General features: G+C 41.5%; 1 protein-coding gene across 1 annotated transcript in view; it reads left to right on the top strand.

Moving 5' to 3' along the window:
- TSPEAR (thrombospondin type laminin G domain and EAR repeats) overlaps positions 1–13,164 on the top strand; it is a 184,613-nt gene extending 171,449 nt beyond the window's left edge. The window contains exons 10-12 of the mRNA XM_040357413.1: positions 3,884–4,074; positions 10,623–10,724; positions 12,876–13,164. Coding sequence (XP_040213347.1) covers positions 3,884–4,074; positions 10,623–10,724; positions 12,876–13,029 — 447 coding nt within the window. The 3' untranslated portion in view covers positions 13,030–13,164. The remainder of the gene's footprint in view (positions 1–3,883; positions 4,075–10,622; positions 10,725–12,875) is intronic.
- The last annotated feature ends 7,490 nt before the right edge of the window (positions 13,165–20,654 follow it).

Below are 20,654 nucleotides of genomic sequence, written 5' to 3'. Positions count from 1 at the left end.
ATAAATAAATTCCAAATGTGGATAATAGGTGAGGAACTGGATAAGGTGAAAACAACCGCCACCAGTAGGAAAAAGGCTTACCGGAATGTTTAAACCCTAAAGAACATACGTTCAGTGGGTCAAACAAGCTTTATGTGGAATGACCACTGGAAACTGGATTATCAGCTGCACTTCGAACAAATAACTGGCAGACAAAACCGATGAAAAGAGGCTATTCTTATATTGTGTTCTTGTATAGGCAGTAATTCAGATGATACCAGGATGTTATACCAAAATGTGGATAGGAAAATGGAAGAAGAAAAGAGGGCACATAGCGTGATACTGTTATAAAGAAGGAACTTTTAATGTAGTAGGAACACTTACATTATGGAAGTCAAATAGCGCTTATCAAGGTACTTGTGGCAACAGTGGAGTCCCCTCGACGCGTTTCGTAGCATAGTACATCGTCTGGGGTGTGGCATTGGAGCATGCATTATTAAACTGGATTCTATCCAACACTGAACTTTCATTTTGGAATGGAATTATCCTTTAAGAACTGAGTAAGACTCCAACATGTGCTTAACAGATTTGCTCAGTAAGGCATAACATGCTAACAACTAGAATGTAGAAAGTCAGTCAGTCAATCTGTTCAACAGAAGGTGTGCATAGCAATCATTTTAAAATATTTACATCTATGTATAATATGAGGATTTTATCTAATTACCTAAATGTTTATTTATTTTTAAATATAATCCTTTTTTTTGGACTGGTACAGTTTTGTCTGCCTTTCAACATGCATCTGTGCATTTGTTATTAGTTTTCAGAGTGAATTCTTTCACAAATCCTTCATAAATAGATTAATATCCACCTCTAGAAGTAATTAGAAGAAACAGCTGGTGGATTCACAATTAAATGAATGGCATAAGGGCAAAATGATAATAGTATGTTGTTAACTATTTTCACTAACTGTAGAATCTTGTATGTTGCTTTGACATTGTGTATGGTACTTTTTAAAATTAATCAAAGATAAAAGCATTATTACCAGTCTGACTACAAGTTCTCAGGATAATACTGTATAGTTATTTTGTTATTATAGACTACAGGTATATGGCAAAGATTTTAAGGCCATCTTCCAGTCCCATTCTTTCGGGAATGAAGAACAGTGATTCATTACTGCAGTCTGGGGCTGCTCCTCATTGTGACATGACCATGTTACTGCTGGCATCTTCAGGACCTGTTGGGACCCCACTAATAGAAAGTCAATAGGGATTCAGGGAATCTCCATGTCATCAAGAAGCCATTTGGACAACCAAAGCAAGACTTTCCCCCATTGCAGTCACGAAGACCCACGACTCATGTTCTATTATCAATTTAAATAAATTGCTGCAGTAATTATTTGGGGGGCTCAACTGGCCAGACTTTAAAAAGTGACCCTCTACTAGCCATAGCATCTTTTATTTATAAACCACTGTGCTTTTACAGGGAATGTATATTATTTGAAAATGTTTAATATGTTCAGCACTAGAGCACTTATATATGAATGAATATTTTAAGCTAGGAAATTATTGCTTAATATTTCATATTTATCACAGTGGAGTGGGTTCTCAACAGTGCTTTACATCTTTTGCAGTTAAGACAGTTTAATTTAATCTCCACTGTTCAGCTTTATTCAAATACTTATAGAGCTGAAGGAGTGAGAGCTTCCACCCTTCTTTCCATCTGCATGGGTCATCAATTAAAAAAAATACCAAAAATGAGTTACCTATCCCAAGTGAACACAATGGTATAAAAGTTTAATTCCAAAATTAAGATTGTATATAAGTAACGTAAAAAATAAAAAGAACAGAAAATCATAATACCATTTTCCGTTTTGACGAGGGACCTCTGCAAGCCCATCACCCAAGAGTTATTTGATGCATAAATCTATTAGAAATCCTTTTATTGCAACTGGTAATGGAAAAGAAAATAGAAGAGGCCATTTATTTTGAATTGTGCATTAAATATCCAGAGTTTTATTTAAATAAATGTTTAGCATCCATTACAAACACGTTTGTTACCCACATTTTTTTTGATTGCCAACTGAATGACTTTTCGTATTGACAATAGAAGATGAATTTTAGTGATTTATCTGCTGGTAAAGTGTCAGTGGCCACATGGCTATAAGGCTTCGATTTCAGAGTCACAAATAGTTGTCAGCTGTTTCTGTTTTTAAAGGTTTGACCCTGGATATGTCCTTGTTTCTCAATTTATAAAGGTTAATTTTCGGTGTTGAATTTAGCTTTAACTGCCCTTTTTATATGCTATGGGTGAAAATTGTCATACTTCATACCCTATCACCAACTTTAGGTAAAAGCAGTGAAAAATCAAGTATTTTAAAATGTTTACTTGTAGTGTTTTTCTTGGAGTGTCTAATTACCCTCTGTGCCACTTTAAATGTATCTAAACCTGAAAACAAAAATGTAAAATATTGAAGCTTACCAATCCTTAAATGTGGTGTCTGCATTAGGCCGGGTTCACACTGGTACATTGGTTCTACTTCCATCCAACTTGAATGAACAGGATAAGATTTTAATCTTACTTTGAGATAGTACGACTTGTTTTTTGACAAATCAAAACAATCCCAGTAAAACAATAAATTCCTTTTACTGCTGCTGTAATCACAATGTCGGATGTCACAAGTCAGATGGTTAGGACAAGGATCCGACTTTGATCCGACTTCAATGATATTTAATATGCTGAAGTAGGATCAAAGTCGGACCATAGTGGTACATGAACGTTTTTCAAAGTCGGACCGACTTGTGTCGGACCAGTTAGGACGACTCTCATAGGAAATTATTTATTTACAAACGTCATGCGATATGTGCTCCCAAAGTCGGAGCGTATGTCGTACCAGTGTAAACTGGGCTTCAGTTTTCTATTTGTAGCCTTTTTTCCTTTACCTAGTAATGTGGCCAAAAACACACTCACTTCCAGTCTTAAGCCTTGTACACACGGTACGATTGTTGGCCAACCGAGCATCTGATTTTTGTCAAAAGGGCGTGTGCCAGGATAAGGGGGGCTGAGTATGTACAGGTGTAGGGGGGTGCTAGCTGTGTAGGGGTGTGGTGATGCTGAGTGTGTACAGGTGCTGGTTTGGGCCGTCTCTTTGCTAGACTGGGATGTCTATTTGCTGGACTGGGATGTCTCTTTGCTGGACTGGAATGTCTGCTAAGTATATGGTGTGGTCTCTTTGATAGATTGGGATGTCTTTTTGCTGAATATATTTGTTTCAGAGTTTTGTTTTCTTAGACCTGCTGGGGGAAGATAGATTGGAGGGGGCATTGAAAGGGTAGTGCAGTTATTGTTAGTGCAGGGTCCTGTTGACTACCTTGTCATGGTGGCAAGCTGAATACTTTTTGACCAAAATGGAATTCCATACTGTTAAATCTTGAAAGCACTGATGACTTGGAATACACTTTTCATTTTCATATATTAAGTTGTAAGAGTGGTAAAAAGCTGTGTAAGAGGCCCCAAAACTCCGGATGGCTGCCCTGAACACCAGTGGTCTGAATTTGAAAAATAGGGTTTGGTTGCTGTAATCCAGCAGTGGGACTCTACTGTTTAAATTTCACTCACCAGCTTGACATCGTTCATTTATTACCAGGTGAGAGGAGATGCTCACTTCCTGTATCTGCAAATTCTGTAACTTTTGGGTAAGCTGTGATCCCGGGACATGGGCCTGGGTCTGTGACTATCCTGGCAAATCCAGGACAGTTGGTAAGTACAGTAATGACATATTAAAGTCAAATAGCGATATAAGCCATCCAGTTTTTTGTTTTTTTACATATTCTTTGACTAAAAGTGAACTTTCTGTTATACCAGAAGTAAAAGTGTACCTTTTGACACTTTCATTGTTATATTTCAGACATTTGGAGCTTCTGACTGGGAGTTTTTCCGAATACAAGATCGCTTCTTCCTGGCTGTAGCCAACAGCCACAATTACACTGTAGGAATAAAGACTCAAAAACCGGAGGAATATGCCATTAATTCTGTTATATACGAGCTGAATATCACTGCACAGCAGTTTGTAAAGTTTCAGGATGTTCTCACCTACAGGTAATGCTCTATTATATAGCTGCTATTGTACCCATAGGCATCAAAGCCTTGTCAGTATGGAGACATTTCTGCATTACCTCTCTGAGATGCCTGGAATGATCTTTTCACTGTTCTCATAATCACTGTGCTGCATCAGAACAGAGCTCTTTCTGAAAAAAAAATGTTTTACTATATGTTCTCCCATTTACTTACCTCAAATGTCAAGTAAGCAGGATGCTTGTGTCACCGTGTAGCTTAAGTGCCTTGCAGTGTGCTGATTATAACTAGCCTTCTGTGAAATATCCCTCGACGCCTAAGGTACATAGGCAATCAGATAACAAGGAGAGGTTAGGTTACTAACACAGTATGAGGGTTTCCAAATTAGGTCAATGCTATTACATACACCTGCTAATCAGAGCAGACAAACTACACTTCTGAATTTTCCCATACATCAGGCCTAAACTAAATGTGATTTTATGTGGCTCAATCACTTACTAGTGTTTTGGGCAATTAAAGTTCAGGAAAAACCCAAAGTTTTCAAGTTTGGGACTACATGGCAGTGTCAGCACACTGGATACTTTTATTAATAAAAGAAGACGAAACCCCATTAAATGCCTGGTGAATCTGCTATTATAATGTGCTTTCATGACCACGCCTAGCATGGAAGCAGATCATTTTTTTATCCCTGCTTCATTTGATGGCACCTACAGGATTCTATGCTGATGCCTGCTGTTTATGTGGTCAACCTGTGACATTACTACCCAGCTCGATTGATAGTAGCCAAACTTTGGGATCTCCTCCCAAAGACCTGGGAGAAAGCAAGCCTACACTGGTTATAGTATCCTACCATTGTGAAAAAGATTTTTCGGAAGGTTTTCACAAAGTTTTATTTAGGAATATTGTTAAACTGTAAATCTAACAAGCAAATAAAAAACAAAATAATAAAGACACGCGAAAACAAATGGATAAACACCTCCAGTTAAAGGGGTTGTAAAGGAAAAAAATGTTTTCCCTAAATAGCTTCCTTTACCTTAGTGCAGTCCTCCTTCACTTACCTCATCCTTCGAATTTGGTTTTAAATGTCCTTATTTCTTCTGAGAAATCCTCTCTTCCTGTTCTACTGTCTGTAACTACACACCGTAATGCAAGACTTTCTCCCTGGTGTGGAGAAAGCCTCTTGAGGAGGGAGGGGGTGAGCAGGAGTGTCAGGACGCCCACTAACACACAGCTTCTTTCTCTATCTGCAAAGTAGAGAGTGTCCTGACTTGCCTGCTCGCCCCTCCCCCCTCAAGAGGCTTTCTCCACACCAGGAAGAAAGCCTCGCATTACGGTGTGTAGTTACAGACAGAAGAACAGGAAGTGAGAATTTTTCAGAAGAAATAAGGACATTTAAAAGCAAAATCGAAGGATGAGGTAAGTGAAGGAGGACTGCACTAAGGTAAAGGAAGCTATTTAGGGGGGGAAAAAAAAACTTTTAAAGTATTGCTCTGTGTTATTTCTTATAGTCCCAATAAAAGTCTATCCAAGTAACTAATCAAATCCAAATCTCCCGGTGAGTTCCACCACCATTGCCACACACAGCCTCTTGCCAATCAAAAAGACTCCAAATTAAAGGTGGTCTTTATTACGCTCACAAATACGTGGGATCTGCTGCAGAAAATATATCCTAGGACATGGGAACCACAGGGCACACAACAGGAAATATCAGCTAAATCACTTCTCCTGCTCCATATGTTTCAATTCGACAAGAGAAATAGATAGCAACCTCCCATAGTGAAAAACTGCTAGTTTTAATGATCAATAGACTGTATATCCACTCACAATTTAGCCCTCTGAGAACGTCTAATGGGACAAAACACATTGGGGTGGAGCCTTACTGACATCGTTGCGCACGCCAGAGCCAGTGGCATTGTGTAATCTTTGATGTGCCCTTTACACATACTGGATTATGAGTATTCTTCAGCATAGCATTCTTCTCCAAATATGCTCCATAAAGCCAGCGATCTTCTTTATTCTCCAAGTCCTCACACAGACCGTTTTAGATTCATTGGGTGGGTTAGGACCCAGGCTGGGACCAGGCCAAGAGAAAAGACCTCCTCGTGCTAGTATCCTTACCAGGCCAAGCTTCGGGATGGAAGGAAGGCCCTTCAGAAGGTTGCTCCAAATATTTATCCTTTCTCTTTAGCTCACATCACTGGAATTAAACCCTCAGGGCCTAATCCTCAAAAGGGATACGCCGGCGTATCTACCGATACGCCGTCGTATCCCTGTTTCTAACCATGGAACTGATCCACAGAATCAGTTTCTCATAGATAGGCAGAAGATCCGGCATGTGTAAGGGACTTACACTGTCGGATCTTAGGATGCAGTACCGCAGCCGCTGCTGGGGGCATTTCTCGTCGAAATGCCACTTCGGGTATGCAAATTAGCACTTACGGAGATCCATGAAGCTTTTACGCTTCGTTTTTTCTCCGTAAGTATTAGTTTGCCGTCGCAAAATTAGGGCTGTTTTTACAAAGTGTAAAGTTAGTACACCTTGTAAAAGTAGACCCTTCTTTCCCACAACGCTGTCAAATTTCTTTTTAAAAAAAAAATTTTCCCGCCAAATCTTTTTTTTTTCCCAACGCAACTTTTTTTACTCGGCGCGATTCACAAAACTCGGCGTAACGTAAAACCGCGCAAAGCACATCGGGAAAATGATGTCGGGAGCATGCGCAGTACGTCCGGCGCGGGAGCGCGCCTAATTTAAATGGGACTCGCCCCATTAAATTAAGGAACGCCTTGCGCCGGACGGATTTAAGTTACACCGCTCAAAATTTCTAGGTAAGTGCTTTGTGGATCGGGCACTTCGATAGAGATTTTGCGGCTGTGTAACTTTAATGGCAAAAGTTACGTTGCGCCGGGTTTTTGTGGATTAGGCCCTCAGTGATTGACCAAGGCAGACAAATATTTATACCTCAATACAGTGTCGCTTGTCACACTAACTACTCAAGGCAAATCAACAGTATCAGGCAAAAATATTCAATGTCCTGAGCTTCGGAGAAACCCAACAAAAATTTAAAATCTATAAATAAAGGTAGGCTGAAAGGTCCCTATTTAAAATTAGTGTTGTTTGCAGCTAAGGTAGGGTCCCTATAGTATGATGCACAAGTGACATATATCACTGGAGTCACCATCTGGCCAATAAAATCTGGACTTGTTACCAATGTATTAAAGAAAGAGACCATGAAAAGGTGGAAAATCTATGTCATGATTGCGCACATGAATCTAAACGGTTGGTGATTATATACATTATATCTTTGTATGGCTTTTTATTAGGAATTACCTTTGAAACCAGAATGTGTTTTTATACCTTGAAATATTGGGCTCTCATCCTATCTAAGCCTGATTTTGTTTTACAATAAAGGCCCTAGCATACCTTGTGGCACTCTTCCGCCGTCCTGACTATTTCTAAGCTGGTCATTAGAAAACAGCTTTTTTTGGAGATTATGAGTAGCTGCTTTGATATAGGTATTGCTCATCTGTAATCCATAGATTTCAGTTTGCTCCTTTACTGCTAAGAATTGTAATGTGAATGAGGTGTCCTGGATGGTTTATCGATTATCTACGGGGATTTCTAAGGTGAAATTTTTTTTTTATGCGGCATGAATCTGCTAATTTGTTTTCCTCAGACATGTAACATCTTTATGGGGAGGATTTTTATGCGACTGACAGTAAAATTCAATCATTCTTCTCTGTGATAGATGTTTTCTGGAGCCTGGTGGCAGTCAGCCTCTATACTATCTCCCAGAGCTCTAAAACAACATAATTTAGTCTTGTATACAAGGCACTGTGCAGTTGTACACTGAATAATCAACTCATCAAAGACTGCACCGAGATGTGCTGAACAATGCAGCATCTGTTACTGTCAGACAAATGAATTACCTTATAGAAAGCCTGTATTGGTCGGTAACATAAGACAGATACAATTGGTGTCTGTATAACTGCAGATCTATAGTATATTTTGTCTTGTGGGTAAGGGGAAAGTCATTAAAGATGTTGGTCTAGATTCAGGTAGGGGCGCGCATTGTTACGGCGGCGCAGCATATCGTATTTACGCTACGCCGCCGTAAGTTAGAGAAGCAAGTACTGTATTCACAAAGCACTTGCCTTCTAAGTTACCGTGGCGTAGAGTAAATGGGGCCGGCGTAAGCGCGCGTAATTCAAATGTGGATGAGGGGGCGTGTTTTATGTTAATGTATGATGACCTGACGTGATTGACGTTTTTTACGAATGGCGCATGCGCCGTCCGTGTACATATCCCAGTGTGCATTGCTCCCAAGTACGCCGCAACAACGTATTGGTTTCGACGTGAACGTAAATTACGTCCAGCCCTATTCGCGAACGACTTACGCAAACTACGTAAAAAATTTAAAATTCGAAGCGGGAACGACGTCCATACTTAACATTGGCTGTGCCTCCAATAGCAGGAGTAACCTTACGCCGAAAAAGCCTAACGTAAACGATGTAACTAAATTGCGCCGGGCGTACGTACGTTTGTGAATCGGCGTATCTAGGTCATTTGCATATTCTACGCCGAAAACGGAAGCGCCCCTAGCGGCCAGCCTAAAATTGCACACAATTATACCCTGCCGTATTCAAGTTACGCCGGCGGAGGAAGCCTATTTTTTGAACGTATCTGCCTTTGAGAATCGGCGTAAAGATACGACGGTACAGATTTGAAATTACGGCGGCGTATCTGGAGATACGCCGCCGTATCTGCTTGCTGAATCTAGCCCGTTGTCCATAGCAACAAATCATGTGACATAAAAACATTTTCCAATTTGCAAATAATCAATGTGTCCTTCGGACATAGCTGATCACAGATTGTGGTAAAAGGGCAATCACAGCTATCTGTTACCACTTGATCAGCTGTGTCCAATCACAGCTGATCACAATGTAAACAGAGTTGCCGGTTATGCTGGCCATACACGTGTCGAATTTCGAAAAAACTTTCTTTTGAAAATCAGAAAATTTGTGATCCGATGGTGCTACCATTGATTTAAAAATTTGACCGACCAAACCTTCAATTTTACCTCATGTTCCTACAAAAAGAATTGTGTCTGGGAACCTTCTTTTCTTTCCCGGGAACCTTCGTTTCTTTTTCGAGAATTTACTTTTTGTGCACATGCGCATTTCTTTTTTGATTACATTTCTCGCACGATTCTCCCATCATTGATTAGAAAATCGTTTGTTTTTTCAAAAAATATTCAACATGTTGGATTATTAAAATTTGATGGCCGCCCAAAAATTGGCTGTTGCAGCAGCCCACTAGAGCGATATATGAACGAAAATTCTTCGATAAGATTTTCGAAAGGAAGTTCTTTCAAAATTCAAACCCGTGTATGGCCAGCATTATGAGCTCTCCTTTCCTCACGCACTGTCACAGCATGAGGAGAGGAGGACTGATAACAGGCAATCCTGGCAGGGGACATGTACACAGGTAATCAGGGCACTGATCAGGGGTCAAGTCCTGGGGAAAAAAGTGTGGGAACTCCCACCCAAGATCCACTCCCCCACCAAAAAAAAAAATCATACGTTCATATGCATAATTACTAAACCGCATGTTTTTTTTTTTCGATCCACTGTACCTTAGTAATCCTTTTTGTTACTGGCCGCTTCCTGTATATGGATTCATCAGGTAGTGTGTGGGTATTCCGTCACTTCCTCAATGCCGCAATGTCTCCTGGGAACTTTTGTCATTGTTCCCAGGAGACATTGCGGAGGTCTGCCAGAGTAATCGCGGGATTTAGAAAGAAGCAAGTTCTTTCTAAATCCCGATAACTCGCTGCAGACCTCCGCAATGTCTCCTGGGAACAATGACAAAAGCTCCCAGGAGACATTGCGGCATCGAGGAAGTGACGGAATACCCGCACACTACCCGATGAATCCAAATACAGGAAGCGGCCAGTAACATAAAGGATTACTAAGGTTCGCCTGCCCCTGACAGTGACTCGAGCTGGGCATCGCCGCTTAGTGAAGGATTGGCTCGGGCGGCTCGGCTGCTCTAGTCCTGCAAAGGGAACTGAGTTCCTGCTGTGAAAAAAGTGCAGGAACTCTGTTCCCATGCGTTCCCGCAGGACTTGAGCCCTGGCACTGGTCATCAGTGCCTTAATGATCAGTGCAGCCCCATCAGTGCTGCCGATCAGTGCCCATTAGTGCTGCATATCAGTGCTCATCAGTGCCCCCTATCAGTGCCTCCTCATCAGTGCTGCCTATCAGTGCTCCCTATTAGTGCTCATCAGTGTCGCCTATCAGTGCCGCCTATTAGTGCTCATCAGTGCCCATCAGTATAGCCTATAAGTGTAGCGTCATCAGGGCACATCAGTGAAGGAGAAAAATTACTTATTTGCAAAAAAATTAACAGAAACTAAAAAAAATGTGTTGTTTTTTTCAAAAGTTCCGTCTTTTTTTTTGTTTAGCAAAAAATGTAAAACCCAGTGGTGATTAAATGCCACCAAAAGAAAGCTCTATCTGTGTCCAGTAAACAGGTGGTTAATCAAAGCCTTACGTGTTGTTTCTTTTTCCAGCGCTGTTGATTGGGAGTTCTTTACAGTTGGAGAAGATTATTTTCTGGTTGTGGCAAATTCTTACGATGGCAATTCATTTTCCGTAAACAGTGTTATTTACAGGTGAGACTCCTACCTAATTAAACCCAGAAAAGTTCAGATAAACACTATAAAGTCTCACAAATCCTGACATCCACATTGTTTTATAATAAAAAATGTCTCAAGAAAATTCACAAATAAATACGTAAGACGTTCACTAACAAGTGAAAAATGTAGGAGCTTCGTCTGAGGCAGGGCTGCGAGCCAACTATGTTAATTTGGTGTATTGAAAATTTTGATTTTGCATTCCTCCCAAGCACCGCTCTGTGAATGCTATGAAGTACTGTACAGAGTGATGCCAGCCTGTCCGCGCACTGTTCCTATCACACAAAAGGCTCCAATTACTAATCTATAATGTATATCTTATTTGCTGTAAAAGCCATTATTTCAGCCACATCTATTTTCAGTTCTCAATGACACACACTGAAAAATATAAATTATTTTGGTAAATTGCTATAGCTTAGTGAATTGAGCCTAAAAGTATAATTAACCACTTCAATACCGGACTATAGTAATATGACGTCCGCAGATGGGATCTCCCATCCTGGGCGGACTCATATGACATCCTCAGCTTCCGGCCGGGATAGGGAGCCGACACACGTGTCCTGCACCCGCGATCACTCGTGACAGAGCAGGAACGTGGCTGTGTGTGCAAACACACAGATTAACGCCCCTATCGGCAGAGGAGACAGATTGTGTGTTCCTAGTATATAGGAACACCGATCGGTCTCCTCCCCCAGTCAGTCCCATCCCATCCCCCCACAGTTAGAACCATACCCTAGGTAACACATTTAACCCCTTGATCGCCCCCTAGTGTTAACTCCTTTACTGCCAGTGACATTTATACAGTAATCGATGGCTATTTAAAGCTATGATCGCTGTATAAATGTCAATTATCCCAAAATAGTGTCAAAAGTGTCAGATCTGTCCACCGCAAAGTCGCAATCATAATAAAAATCACAGATCACCACCATTACTAGTGAAAAAAAAATGCCATAAATCAATAACCTATTTTGTAGATGCTATAACTTTTGCGCAAACCAATCAATATACGCTTATTGCAATTTTTTTTACCAAAAATATGTAGAAGAATACATATCAGCCTAAACTGAGGAAATTTTTTTTTTAAAAAATTGGATATTTATTATAGCAAAAAATAAACAATAATGTGTTTAAAAAAAAAAAAATTGTTTATAGCACAAAAAAATAAAAAAGGTGATCAAATACCATCAAAAGAAAGCTCTATTTGTGTGAGAAAAAATTACCAGTGCACAAAGTAAGGTCCTTAAAAGACATGGATGAGCGAGTTTGGGGTGGAGGAACGTGACTGGCCTGCACAGTCCTGACCTCAACCCATAGAACACCTTTGGGATGAATTAGAGGGGAGAATGCAAGCAAGGCCTTCTCATCCACATCAGTGCCTGACCTCACAAATGCACTTCTGGAAGAATGGTCAAACATTTCCATAGACACACCCCTAAAGCTTGTGGACAGCTTTCCCTGAAGAATCAAAGCTGTTATATATATATATATAAGGGTGGGCCAACTCAATATTGAACCCTATAGACTAAGACTGGGATGCCATTGAAGTTCATGTGCGTGTAAAGGCAGGCGTCCCAATACTTTTGGTAATATAGAGTATGTGAACCCTTACCCTGTAAAACAACCCCTTCAGTTTAAAATAGGAATGAAAGGCAAAACATTTGTGTATACATATAAAAAAGATTATATAAACCATTTCCCCCTTTTATATGTGATCAGATACCCCTCTGTTCCCAGCTACATAAGGAGCTCAGTGAGTTGGGTAGGAGAAACAGCAGTACAATGGTATTCTTTGTGAATGGCTTTACTCTAATCATTTAAGGAGAGCAGGCTGAGTTCCCGGCACAGCTAGAAAACTGACAGAGTGTGCTCTCCTGCTTAGTGTGGTCAGTTTTTATTAGGAATTGGCAGGAAAGCCAAGGATTTCACACAAAGGAAGCAATACAAAGAGAACAGAATACTTTTACATGGTCAGGGGTATGAAATGTTGGGTTTACATTTTCTTTAATATCGCTTTAAGTCTGATGGCATCTGACATCCAAGTCTTAGTTTAGATGAACAAAACCACAGCAAACATTGTAGACCAATAGAATTATCATGAATTACTTATTAACTGTTGCATCTTTCTTTCAGGTGGCAAGGCTACGAAGGTTTTGTGGCCGTGCATTACTTACCAACGTACGGCTGTCGGGACTGGGAAGCATTTAAAACCAGCAATGGCTCTTATATAATGTATTCCAGTGCTAAAGAACCTATTTCAAGGGTGTTAAAACTGAAGACTCTCTGAAGCACGTGATTCATTAGGAAAACAATCCATTCAAAAGCACAAAGATCATTTTTACTTGACTAAGATGAAGAGTTGTAGAGCTTTGATCAATGCAATAAATGAGGTCTATATGTACCATAGAGACCTTACACTGTACTATGATGTAACATGGGTATTGTGTGGGATGAAATCATGGCTAAGGACTCATTAAGTAGTAACAGTTGGAAGTGATATTTCAAATTTGTTAGACAGCCGTAAGTTATTGCCTTCATTTGTGTTGAACCTTTTTTTACCCAGTACAGTTCACAGCCTTCCATTCACCTAAATTCAGCCTGCACATCAAGGCACCCTATCCCTTTCTGTGCCAGTTATTGGCCAGGAGGAACGTTAATAGGTGAAGATTAGCTTAGCTGTTGATGTTTGACCAAAGTTCAAAATTTGCATATCAGTGTTTAATTTGCTTAGGTTGCATAAAAAAGCCTCAGGGCCAGATTCTCGTAGATCGGCGTATCTTTGCCGGGCGTAACGTATCCGATTTACGTTACGCCTCCGCAACTTAGACGGGCAAGTGCTGTATTCTCAAAGCACTTGCTCCGTAAGTTGCAGCGGCGTAGCGTAAATAGGCCTTCGTAAGCCCGCCTTATTCAAATTTGGAACAGGGGGGCGTGTGTTATGTAAAATAACCATGACCTGACGTGATTGACGTTTTTCACGAACGGCGCATGGGCCGTCCGTGGACATATCCCAGTGTGCATTGCTCCAAATACGCTGCAAGGACGTATTGGTTTTGACGTGAGCGTAAATTACGTCCAGCCCCATTCACGGACGACTTACGCAAACAACGTAAATCTTTAAAATTTTGTTGTGGGAACGACGGCCATACTTAACATTGGTACACCGCATATACGCCTCATATAGCAGGGGTAACTTTACGCCGGGAAAAGCCTAACGTAAACGGCGTATTTGTACTGCGTCAGCCGGGCGTACGTTCGTGAATCCGCGTATTTAGCTGATTTACATATTTCTAGGCGTAAATCAGCGTACACGCCCCTAGCGGCCAGCGTAAATATGCAGTTACGATCCGACGGCGTAAGAGACTAACGCTGGTCGGATCTAATAGAAATCTATGCGTAACTGATTCTAAGAATCAGGCGCATAGATATGCCGTCGTATCTCCTTTGTGAATCTGGGCCTCAGTGTGAAAGCACCCTAAACAATTTACATATTCTTAACAAGTAGTAAAATAATTATACAACAAGCCACCCCTGACCTCTCTAGCTACTTTTTGCAAAGTTATTATTTCTCAAAATCCTGAAAGAACAGTCTCTAAAGTTGGGATTCAACCAGTTTCTTAGGCTGCCCATACACAGAGCAAATGTCTTTCCTGCAACACAGACAGTGTTAATGCGGGAATCCCTTCTGCTGGGCCATTGTCCTCACCCACCGGCTGGGCGGGGGAAGCCATCCAGGCTAGGAGAAGACAGTGATTATTGCTTGCGGCTATACGAGCCTCTAGCGATAATTGCAAAAGAATCCACCACGCTGGTTGTACCCAATCTGATCAATTAACTTGGTACATTCCGCCTGCCTATTAACAGTTCGAGTCTCAGCCAGTTCCTGCTGAACCAGCTGAGACTCAAACCATTTATCGCCAGCCTTAGAAACAACTTCTGGTTGTTTACTTTAGAGGGTTGGCAATCGGTTCTAAGCCCCTATTCACACTTGAGTGTAGCGTATGTAGACGATTGAGTTTTTTTTTCTGTGCGTGTTTCTAAGCATCAGGTTCCATAAAGAGCTGCCTTGGGGCTGGATTGACTCCGTAGACTGGTATTGTGGGAGTGCCTGAAAAACACGTGTAGCATGCGTTTTTTCATGCGCTCAGTCAGAGAGGCAAAAAACTCCCAATTCTTCTTCAAAAGTAGCTCATGTACCTTTTTGAGCTTCAAGTTTTGAGTTTGCGACGGGAAACTAGACTAGCGGCGACGTAGCGAACGCGAAAAACCGCTGTGGATCGCCGTAACTCCTAATTTGCATACCCGACGCTGGTTTACAACGCGAACTCCCCCCAGCGGCGGCCGCGGTACTGCATCTTAAGATCCAACAGTGTAAAACAATTACACCTGTCGGATCTTATGGCTATCTATGCGTAACTGATTCTATGAATCAGTCACATAGATAGAACAACAGATACGACGGCGTATCAGGAGATACGCCGTCGTATCTGCTCTGTGAATCTGGCCCTAATTGCTTGTACTCGTGTAAATGCTCCAATACTAAAACGGATACCTTGACAGTTCAAAATCGCATGACAAATCATACCCTATTGCCTGAAATGGGACCGTTCAAATCGTTGTGACTCAACTCTTTTGCAATTTCATTGCAACTTGCATTGGCTTCTGCCGCAATGAAATCGGAGGTCCAAATCGTATTGATCTTTGGCTCTGAAATTGGTAATTCAATTTCAAAGCCGCCATGGTATGAACCAAGGATGCATCCAAAGGGGAACATAGGTATTGTTAATTGGTATCGATGAGTATTTAAAAATAAAAAGTATCGGTACTCATACTCCGTCTTATAAAACTGGTATTGGTGCGTCCCTAGTGCACCATTTCGGAGCTTTGAGCTACAAAATTCTCAGGTGTGAATGGGGGCTAACTGAAAAGTAGCTAGGATTTCAATGAACTTGAAAAGCAAATATTTTCTCTATGCTTATAGATACAGAGGTGAATGAGGGTGTATGATTTAATATGCCCTTTACTTCTAGTTCAGAATATGTAAGTACTTTAGTATACATAGTCTGGACACATGTTAAGGCATAATTATAGTGACTGGGATTAAATGTTTGATGGTTTTATATTTTTTCCAGCGTAAAAATTATAATTCTTCCATACACTGGGTTTTCTATTCTGTTACTGTAGGCCACGAGCCAGCTTCCAACCATGTCGCTGCTGGATAGTTATTTAAGTGGTCCAATGCCCAATGGTGCTATATAAGTATGCATATTTATACAAGAATAACATTCTGTTCAAGCTGCATGTTGTTAATCTATTTGTTTGAAAAAAAGTATGTTGGTTTCTCTTATATCATGTTTGCGCAACGACCTGGTAAATGCCTTAATTTATTGTGCTTTGCAGAAACTAGTTAAAGGTTGTACAATAATGGTAAAAAACCAATATAGTGATGATCAATATACAATTAAGGTAACAATTAAAGCAGACCCCTCCCTTAATAAACCTGACAACTATAATACAATCTATCTAGTAAAACGTATAAAGTTTTATTGCCCCAGTCTTATCCCTCTATCTTCTGCATGGGTCACAAATCCGCATTGCCATTAAAAAAAATAAAATTGGATGAGGCTTTCCCCCGCATACAATTGGCATGACAGGAGATTGTGACCGGCTCTCATTGGAGCCAGTTCACACATCTCTGGGGTGGCTGTGGAGCCAATTGCACCAGAGTCTTGTGCGTCTTTGGCTCTGTTTCAGGTCTGAATTCAGGCAAAAATTCGGGAGTGATTCGTCCTTGAAACACAGAACAGGGATGCACTGGACCCCCGCTGTCAGCTGTATCCAAATCAAGTGTGAACCCAGCCTGAAGCTTTTTTCCCCTCCAAGGTCTTGCAGTTTAGAAATGAGGGGAGAGGGGAGATTCACTAAAACGGGAGCACTCAGAATCTGGTGCAGCTGTGCATGGTAATCAGCTTCTAACTTCAGCTTGTTTAAAGGGGTTGTGTTTTTTCACCTTAATGCATCCTATGCATTAAGGTGAAAGAACATCTGGCAGCGACCGCCCCCCCCCCCCCCCGTTTTACTTACCTGAGCCCTGGAATTTCACCCGGCGAGGACACGCTGTCCCTATGTCCGGGGTTCTCGGCACTTGATTGGATAGTTTGATAGCAGCGCAGCCATTGGCTCCCACTGCTGTAAATACAATCCAATGACGTGGGCACCGGGGGGGGCGGGGCAGAGTCATACATTCGGCGGCTATGGACACCGAATGATGGGCATGGGAGCGTGCCTGCAAGGTAACCCACCTGGAGAGCACTTCTCCTAGGGGGTTATCTGATGTAGGGAGGAGCCGTGAGAGCCGCCGAGGGACCCCAGAAGTTGGTGTTCGGGGCCACTCTGTGAAAAACGAACTGCACAGTGGAGGTAAGTATTAAATGTTTTTTTTTTTTTATATAATTGAAGCTTTAAAATCACTTTAAGGTTTGACAAAACCTGGAAGCTGATTGGTTTCTATGCAGAGCTGCACCAGATTTTACACACTCCAGTTTAGTAAATCTTCCCTATTACCTCTCTGAAAGGCACTGGTGACTTGTCTACCCAGGAGGCAGCTATGTGGCTAAGACTACATCACCAGTGCCTTTATAAACATAATGTTTTATTTAAAAACTGACTTGCAGATGTTTTGTGAACAGCATTCCCAGGGGCACGCAGATACCAGGACATCATGAATGTTGTCAGTTTCTGACAGTAGCTTTTACTGACATAATCACATGACATAAATGGTAGAGCTGTACAAATAAGTGTCATCAGAGGTGTAGCTTGAAGCTTGTGGGCCCCGGGGCAGAAGTTGACCTGCCCCCCGCACTGCCATCTGCCTCTTCCACTGCGCACCAAGATACTCCCACCACCCCCCCCCAAGTCTGCACAAGTCCACAGGCCCCTCTCAGTGCCCCCCCAGTCTGTACAAGTCTTACAAGACCCCCCCCCATCTACACAAGTAACCCCCCAGTCTATACAAATCCCCCCCAATCTAAACAAATCCCCCTCCTTCCTAAATTCACAGAGCTCATCTCAGAAAAGAGCAAGAGATCTGTGGGTGATTGAGAAACAAGTCACACAGGATCGTCTGTGACAGGAGCCAGAGATCGGGCAGTGATAGGCACAGCTGCAGCGCCCCAGACTTGCCTCATTCATGGGTGCACTACACACTTTGCACCCAATAGATGATATGCTACTGGGAGGCCACACTGGACCCTCGAACCATGGGTGGGGTCGTGATTGTGACCCCTGGAACATGAGTGTAGTCGCGATTGCCACCCCTGCGACCCCTATTGCTACGCCCGTGAGTGTCATAATTCGGGTGTGCCTAAATGCAGGCTTGTGTAAACCAGATCCTCTAAGAAGAGAGGACCATGTAGTGTGCCAAGCTGCTTCCACCAATTTATAAGACAAAAATATTTATTTTTGACTAAAAAAATCCTGGAGTTAAAAGGTAAACAATCATTGAAATGTAATACAGTTTTAATCTGATGAAGTGTAATTCTATGAAGTGAACAAATATAAAAACTGTTCCTATTTTTCCTGGTAAAGAAAGAAACGAATACCTACCTTTCACACTGCCCATGCCACTGAACTCTTCTGGGATAAAGAACAAAGCTTGATCAAAAAGATCTTCCGGGAGTATCGGATGCTGTCATCCCCCCCTACACTACTTGGTTTCTATCACTACAGGACATGAGGGCCAGGTGGAAGGAGCCACAAAACACAGTGGGGATAGCAGTCATCTGACCCACACGGAAGTGTGTATCGAGTGTTAAAAATTAAGAGACCTACTTTTCAAGTTTTAAAAAAAGTTTCAGGCTTTCACACTGGATATAAAGGAGAGGCTCTTTCAGGGTGCTTTGCAGGCGCTATTTTTAGCGCAATAGTGCCTGAAAAGTGCCTCAGTATGAAAGCAGCCTAACGCTGGAGGAAGACAACAAGTAAGAGGACCCTTGATGTCCTGTGACCAGATTGAAGACCCTAAGGCCGCGTACACACGGTCGGTCAAAACCGATGAGAATGGACCGAAATTCAGTTTCATCGGTCCAAAACGACCGTGTGTACGGCCCATCGGTCTTTGGTCCTTCGGACCAAAATTTTAAAACTTGCTTTAAAATCGAAACCGATGGACCGCTGACCGATCGGTCCAAACCGATGGTTAGTACACAAAAGCATCGGTTTAAAACCCGCACATGCTCAGAATCAAGTCGACGCATGCTTGGAAGCATTGAACTTCGTTTTTTTCAGCACGTCGTGTGTTTTACGTCACCGCGTTCTGACCCGATCGGATTTTGAACTGATGGTGTGTACACACATCAGACCATCAGGCCACTTCAGCGGTGGACCGATGAAAACGGTCCGTCGGACCATTCTCATCGGATGAACCGGTCGTGTGTACACGGCCTTAAAAGAAAGATATGTATATTAAATAAAGGAAGTTTTGGGGGGGGGGAGACATGTGTGGGGGAGGTTACCAGTTCTACACTTCAGACTCTAAAGGGTTTTGACTGAATTATATCTCTTATTAGAATTCACATCTATACTTCTCTTGTAAGATTAAATTGATTATAGAGTTGATCAGCAATATGCAATTGGATAGTCACATGTGAATGAACCATATCCTTTGCCATATTTGAATTTGCTGGAGCCAATAAAAGCATTGGTTACGTTTGTTTTATATGGATACAAAAATATACATATACTATTTATAATATATAAATGAGTAGATATTTGATAAGTAATGTCTTTAATATAATCATTGATATATTTATTTTCTGATTGTGACAGATTATAGTTGGAATTCCTAGATTTTATCGCTATTTAACAATAAAATTTTATATAAATCACAAAACATGAATTTTGTTTGTTAATTATTTTATACCAAAGTTTTATATATATATATATATATATATATATATATATATATATAGTGGGGCAAAAAAGTATTTAGTCAGCCACCAATTGTGCAAGTTCTCCCACTTAAAAATATGAGAGAGGCCTGTAATTGTCATCATAGGTATACCTCAATTATGAGAGACAAAATGTGGAAACGAATCCAGACAATCACATTGTCTGATTTGGAAAGAATTTTTTTGCAAATAATGGTGGAAAATAAGTATTTGGTCTCCTCTACAAACAAGCAAGATTTCTGGCTCTCACAGACCTGTATCTTCTTCTTCAAGAGGCTCCTCTGTCCTCCACTCATTACCTGTATTAATGGCACCTGTTTGAACTTGTTATCAGTATAAAAAACACCTGTCCACAACCTCAGTCACTCTCCAAACTCCACTATGGTGAAGACCAAAGAGCCTTTAGAAGTACACCAGAAACAAAATGGTAGACCTGCACCAGGCTTGGAAGACTGAATCTGCAATAGGCAAGCAGCTTGGTGTGAAGAAATCAACTGTGGGAGCAATAATTAGAAAATGGAAGACATACAAGACCACTGATAATCTCCCTCAATCTGGGGCTCCACGCAAGATCTCACCCCGTGGGGTCAAAATTATCACAAGAACGGTGAGTAAAAATCCCAGAACCACACAGGGGGGCCTAGTGAATGACCTGCAGAGAGCTGGGACCAAAGTAACAAAGGCTACCATCAGTAACACACTACACCACCAGGGACTCAGATCCTGCAGTGCCAGATGTGTCCCCCTGCTTAAGCCAGTACATGTCTGGGCCCGTCTGAGGTTTGCTAGAGAGCATTTGGATGATCCAGAAGAGATTGGGAGAATGTCATATGGTCAGATGAAACCAAAGTAGAACTGTTTGGTAGAAACACAACTCGTTATGTTTGGAGGAGAGAGAATGCCGAGTTGCAACCAAAGAACAACATACCTACTGTGAAGCATGGGGGTGACAACATCATGCTTT

Source organism: Rana temporaria, chromosome 6 (assembly GCF_905171775.1).
Source record: "Rana temporaria chromosome 6, aRanTem1.1, whole genome shotgun sequence".
Classification (NCBI taxonomy): Eukaryota; Metazoa; Chordata; class Amphibia; order Anura; family Ranidae; genus Rana; species Rana temporaria.
This window is presented reverse-complemented; position numbering and strand designations above follow the sequence as displayed.